Source organism: Tetrahymena thermophila (assembly GCF_000189635.1).
Source record: "Tetrahymena thermophila SB210 genomic scaffold scf_8254638, whole genome shotgun sequence".
NCBI classification, from domain to species: domain Eukaryota; phylum Ciliophora; class Oligohymenophorea; order Hymenostomatida; family Tetrahymenidae; genus Tetrahymena; species Tetrahymena thermophila.
Genome location: NW_002476407.1, coordinates 971,501 through 977,500, shown reverse-complemented (window position 1 = coordinate 977,500; position 6,000 = coordinate 971,501). Strand labels below are relative to the sequence as shown.

The following is a 6,000-nucleotide window of genomic DNA, read 5'->3' as shown; positions in this document are numbered from 1 at the left end:
ACTGTTTTGTTTCTATTAATACAATTCATAGCTTGCTAAATGACGTTCTAATAATTGGTGTCACTTTAATCTAATTCATTTTGAGAGTCTTTGTTAAGATTTTGATAATTATTTCTTTGAGCTTCAATTTATGAACGTAATAAACTCTCTTCTCCTCTTTCATTAGATTGTCTATAAATTGGGAAAGAACCTCTCATGTTAGGAGGTGATGGAAAGAGTAGCATTATTGAAGAATTATCAAAGTCAGATTAATCAATAGACTTACGTTTAATGCTGCGAATCTCTTCTGAAAAAGACCCGATATTTATATGCTGATTTTTGGTAGCTCCTAATGAAATTTCACAAAAGCTTAAAGGAAAGGATATCTCGTTGTCTTATGAGCATTTCTCTTAAGTTTCACTTTACTCCTATTAAAAATATTAATATGAAAATTTACATAATGCTTTAATAAAATAGTTAATGTACATAATGAGCTCTTATCGTATTACTGGAATTAGAGGAATTTTTTTGATTTTGGGTATGCTCATTGTGCTTTTTTCTTAAGAGTTCTAGCTTTTCCTATGTATTTAGAACAAATTTATTAATTAACTAAAAATATTTAGTAGGGGCATGTAATTAATTTTTGAAATGAAGAAATGTAAATTAATAAAGGTTAAATTCTACCAAACAAACTAATCAAAACTTTACTAGAAAAAAAGTATTATTTTGATATTTGTAAAGATAGTTGAATAAAAATAATTAACCCTTCATATTTTTTAAATAGCTACAAAATTTAATTCAAATTTTTTTTGTTTGTGTAGATTTTTTTATATTATAAATATATTTTATTAAGTTAATTATAATCAATTTATAAATAAATCAATAAATCCCTTTCCAAAGGCAGTAAAAAAATTTATTAATTCATTTAGTAAACCAATTAGTCAAACAAATTAACTAACACAAGCAAATTAAAATTTATATTTTTCTGAACTAGTTTGATTTTTATTATAAATGTAAAATTACATCAAGCGATTTCGGTGATTTAGAATTTCCTATGTCTACGTATCCAAGAAAATCAGTTAAAGGATCAATTAAGAGAGAATCTTCTTGTTAGAGTAATTCCTAGAAATATTATTCTAATTAACTCTTTCTATGATTGATAAATGAATCATCTTACACAACCCACCATTTTTTGGCTGGAAATGAAGGCAGTTAAACCCTTAAGCTTTTATACTTTTTCAGGAACTTTTAAATACTCTCATTAAGCTCTGAAAGTTAGCTGTAGCGAGCTTTAATCTTTAATTAACTACTTGTATTCTAATTTATAACAAGTATATTGTAAAAAACAGTACCCTCTTCATTAACGAAGTCAGTAATCTAGACTTTCATTTGCTAGAGTTAACTAGGATATTAACTCTACTTCATTTTATTCAATTATTAATAATCACCAATTTAAGATGGGCTTGTAAATTGATTAAGTGGTTGTTAGAAGTTTCAGTTTATTTTTGTACAAATTTTGTTTGTGGCTTTGCACTTAGAAGAATTTATATATTTATAGATAATTTTTGACAACTAACTAACTAACTATGCTGTTTGATTATTAATTATGTAAAAATTATTATTATTTTTGATTGTAATTGAATTATTCAATAAAAGGATTTGGGAAGAAAAGCTTAAGTAATAATATGAGATTATTTATTAATCAGTAATTATTATTTTTTTTCTTAGTTTAATTAAATCCTGGTTTCATTCATAGATGAATTAGCTATCATTTTTTTTCTTTTTTGAAGACACATTTAATTGCTAACTTTATTATTTTTTTGTTAGAGAATTTGAAAACAAATTTATGAATATCGCTATTTTTCAAACTGCAATCTATTTTTTGTTGTTTGTATTGTACATATTTAGATTGGAAAATCTAAAAGTTTTCATTTACTAAATGAATAATTTTTTATTTGTAATATAAAATCTATCTTCCTAAAATAGTCTAAAAAAACATTATGCACTCTTGATATTTTATTAAAAATATTAGTTTTAAAATCAAGATCAATCTCTTTTAATGGACTAAATTAGTTTCTCAAAAGAAATTAATTTTAGTCTTTACGAATTCATTAGTACTAACTAAATAATATTTATTCTGGAAGCTGTCAAATAGTAATCGCATTTCGCTTTACAGATCATTACTCCCTAGATTTTTTACTTTTAATAAATAATGGGTGGCTAAAATTTTATAAACAAAAATCAAGAACCCAACAATAAATATTATAAATCAAAAAATGAATTGAATTCCCTATTAAAAATAAATATAATAAAGGATTTTTTTTCTAGCAAATAAAAAATAAATTAATATTAAAAGAAATTTAAATGATAAAAAATTTTATTAAATCAAAACAAATGCAAAATCTATAAAAAATAAATATTATTTTTAAAATCACTTCTCAAATAAAAAACAAAGAAATCTTGAGTAAACAAGTTGGCTAATGATTTTAGTTTGCAAAAGAAATTCTCTATTGACTTTTTATGATTTGATTGAAAAAAAGTTCGTAAGTAAATTAGAAAAATTAATTTTGAATATAAAATTAAAATTTGATATAAGAGTAAGAATTGTATTATAAATACGCCGAAATCAATATAATTTGGTTTTGATTTTATAAAAATTACATTGTAATTAATTATAAAAGAATATGATCTATAAATAGTTAATAATTAAATATTTTTAGCTAAATTCTTAGGTTATTCATCAATTGTTCTTCTTTTCTTCTTCTTATTATAATTTGCCATCTTCTTTCGAATAGCTAATTAGGACAATGTGGGCTAAAAATCCAATAACTAATAAAGAAATTAAATAACCATCTTCTAGTTCCTTCCAATATTAGCCTTATAATTTATCTTATAAAAAAAAATATTTATTTTTTGTCTTTTTCCTATTAAAATACGTAAGACTAAAGCAGTTATGTATCCTACGCTGAAGCCAAAGCATACTCTGCTTATGAAGGTTGTTCTCTCTAATCTTAGCCTAGTTTTACGAAATTGTATTTTAAATCATTTTTCGGATAAAATTTATTACATTATTGTCTTAAAGAGTCCTAAAAAAAATAGAATACATATTGAAGGGACAAATATCTATATTTTTATAATAATAACATATAAAGTTAGACGACATTGTAAATTGAATATTGCTAGAGTTTTAGTTTTTTTTGTATGAAATTAAAAAAAATAAATGAAATGAATTTCTATTAATGGTCAATAATAGCTATACTTCAATTCCAGACATATTTAGCATACTTTATATTGCATACACAAAAAAGCCTATATTTCCACAACTAAATATATCTAAATACTTAATTAGATAATCATAATTCTATAAAGTTTTAGCAATCAATATAAGCCATAATATCCAAAAAAATGATTCAAACTAGAAAATCTTTTTTATAATAAAAAGGAAAATTAAATAAAAACTTTTTAAAATTATTATTACTGAAGCTAAAAACCACCAATATAATCCAATTATAGTGATCTTAAATTTTTTTTTTGCGTGGCTCTTATTTTTTTCATTTAACTTTGAATCATTCTTCATCTGAGCAAGCGTAAAGTAGAGACTTACAACTCCATAATGAGCAAAAAGGCCAATTAATAAATAGTATCTATTTGTAATTGCTGAATCAATCAAAAAAGTAAATAATTTTATATCTTAATGTTATGGTCTAAATGGGTGTTGTTAAAGAGTATTCCCCTAATCCTCTTATTATATTTAAGACTCCATTTGGAAAATAAATATGTAAAAATCTTTAAGAATAACTTGTGTTAATTAATTAACTAACAAATAATAAAAAATAATTAAGTAATATACATATAAAATTTATATTTCAGAAAATAAAACAATTAAATCACATTCATTATGATTTTAGATATGATATATTAACTGTAAGTAAGTTTATCTGATTTTTATTAAATATTTTATTACTATATTGTTTTTTATTTTTTATTGTCATCTTTATAAATTTAGTGGAATGAATTTTTCGATGTAAAAAAAATTTTTATAATAGATAATTTTTAAAAAACATGTATGTGAAAAATATTTAGCTAGAATGATTTTCTTCATATAACAAAATAATAAAAAATGTATTGAGATAAAATTATTATTTGAAAAATTTAAGGGAAAAAATATTTGAGCAAGTATGATTTCTTCCATAGAACAAATTAATATAAATGTATACTTGATAAAATGATTAAAAAATAGATATTTGAAAAAAATATTTTAATAAGAAAGTCTTTCTTCTAATATAAAATTAGAAAAATCTTTGGAATAAGTTGGTAGGATAACATTTTTTTCCTTTATTTCATGTGCTTATTTTATCATTTTCTTTTTTATATTTTTATTCAATTAAATTTAATTACACTTTCTTATTTCTACTTATTGTATCTAAAAAAGATACAACAAGGATTTTGTTCATTTTAGTGTGTCTTTTAAATTTTGATTAATAATATTTATTGAAAGAATTTTTTCAAAAATATTTATCTTTAAAATTAATCAATCACTATCGAAAGTTTATAATAAATAATTAAGGGGGGGTACGAAAAAAAAGTTTTTTTTTAGGTAGCATAGCAAGGTTAATTTTAATATGCTAAAATTTTTAAAATTAAAAAAAAAATTTTTTCGTACCCCCCCCCTCTCCTAAATTATCAAAAATAAAAATTATCATTATCAAATAAAAATTCTTATTTTAAATTTTCTTAGAATATTTTTGCTCATGGATAATGTACAGATGACTAATGATAGTACCAATTGTAGTACAGCCTCTGAAGGTTAAAACTCCTCAAAAGAATAATTAAGTAGTGGGAATTAAGGCTCATAAAGTGGTTAGCCTTAAGAAGCTTCTTATACTAATTAAACTCAAGCCGTAACTTTAATAATTAGGTTTACACACTTAAAATTTTTTAATAATTTAAATAGTTAAAATCCTCCTCTAGTACTTCACTAACTTCATAAGAAGAAATTTAAGTAAAATTTTATAAATAATTAATCTGATGTAAAAAAATAATAATATTAACAAAATTTTTCCAAAAATGCAAAGTTAACAAAATTATATAAAATATATTTAAATAAAGTATCTGAAATAGGAAAACCAAGCTCTAGCAAATAAATAATCCGAGTTTAGCAAGACTATTGTTGAACACGAAGAAACTATTGCTTAATAAAAAAAGTTGATTGAACAGATTCTTGAAGAAAACAAGTAGTTTGAACAGATTCTTGCTGAATAAAACAAGGAGTTTAAACAGATTCTTGCTGAATAAAACAAGTAGTTTGAACAGATTCTTGCTGAATAAAACAAGTAGTTTGAACAGATTCTTGCTGGAAAAAACAAGCTGGAACAGATTCTTGCTGAAAAAAACAAGCTGGAACGGATTCTTGCTGAAAAAAACTAGGCTGCTGAAAAAAACGATATTGTTGCTGTAAATTAGTAGGTTTAACAGATTGTTGTTGAAAAAGAAAAAGAAATCCAATCACTGAGTAATTTGATTGCTTAGTAAAATACCTAAAACCAATAATGATTAGAACTACAAAGTTGCTAATCTTTCTAAAAATGAAGCATCAGAATCTAAAAATTTAAGCTAAGGGATATCAAAACTTGACTTAGAACTAATCAAAATATTATGATTATTGACATTAAAAAAACAAAGCTTCATTTATTGATTGTTTATTAAAAGAAAATTTTTGTGCTCATGTATTAATATGTTTTTTTATCTACATATTTTTATTGATCTCATTCCAATCAAACATTAGTTCTACTTTATTTCAATTTTAAATATTTTTTTTTAAGTTTTCTAAAAAATACCATGTAATTATTATTTTAATTAAAAAGAATTATACTTTAATTAAAAAATCATCTATTTAAATTTATTTTTGAAAACAAAAATTTATTTTAAAAGGCTTCTTTTTTTTATATTAATAATTTTGCCATTATAAAAATCCCTATTTAAAATTTTTTTAGAATATTTTTGCTCAGGATAGTGTAAAGA

The 6,000-nt window shown here is 22.3% G+C and overlaps 3 protein-coding genes across 3 annotated transcripts in view; 1 reads left to right on the top strand and 2 right to left on the bottom strand. All coding sequences in view use genetic code 6, as the record gives it.

The window, feature by feature from the left end:
* The window catches only part of TTHERM_00192150 (PX domain protein), a gene marked incomplete at both ends in the record, with an annotated part of 2,230 nt that extends 826 nt beyond the window's left edge, over nucleotides 1-1,404 (bottom strand). Inside the window, 3 exons of the mRNA XM_001016791.3 lie at nucleotides 1-407; nucleotides 466-558; nucleotides 1,003-1,404. The exon at nucleotides 1-407 is cut by the window's left edge and continues 826 nt beyond it. Of these exons, the coding sequence (XP_001016791.1) occupies nucleotides 1-407; nucleotides 466-558; nucleotides 1,003-1,404 (902 nt within the window). The remainder of the gene's footprint in view (nucleotides 408-465; nucleotides 559-1,002) is intronic.
* A 960-nt stretch (nucleotides 1,405-2,364) lies between these two features.
* Nucleotides 2,365-3,814, bottom strand: TTHERM_000192149 (transmembrane protein, putative; the record flags this gene model as incomplete). Its single annotated transcript, XM_012797787.1, has 4 exons — nucleotides 3,458-3,814; nucleotides 3,239-3,403; nucleotides 2,916-3,102; nucleotides 2,365-2,868 (listed from the first exon to the last, which is right to left on the bottom strand). The coding sequence occupies exons 2-4, from the start codon at nucleotides 3,334-3,336 to the stop codon at nucleotides 2,365-2,367; spliced, it is 789 nt and encodes a 262-aa protein (XP_012653241.1). The 5' UTR covers nucleotides 3,337-3,403; nucleotides 3,458-3,814.
* A 463-nt stretch (nucleotides 3,815-4,277) lies between these two features.
* Nucleotides 4,278-5,532, top strand: TTHERM_00192140 (hypothetical protein; the record flags this gene model as incomplete). The annotated part of the gene is made up of 3 exons (XM_001016790.2): nucleotides 4,278-4,880; nucleotides 4,934-4,981; nucleotides 5,089-5,532. The coding sequence occupies exons 1-3, from the start codon at nucleotides 4,602-4,604 to the stop codon at nucleotides 5,530-5,532; spliced, it is 771 nt and encodes a 256-aa protein (XP_001016790.2). The 5' UTR covers nucleotides 4,278-4,601.
* Between the last annotated feature and the right edge of the window lie 468 nt (nucleotides 5,533-6,000).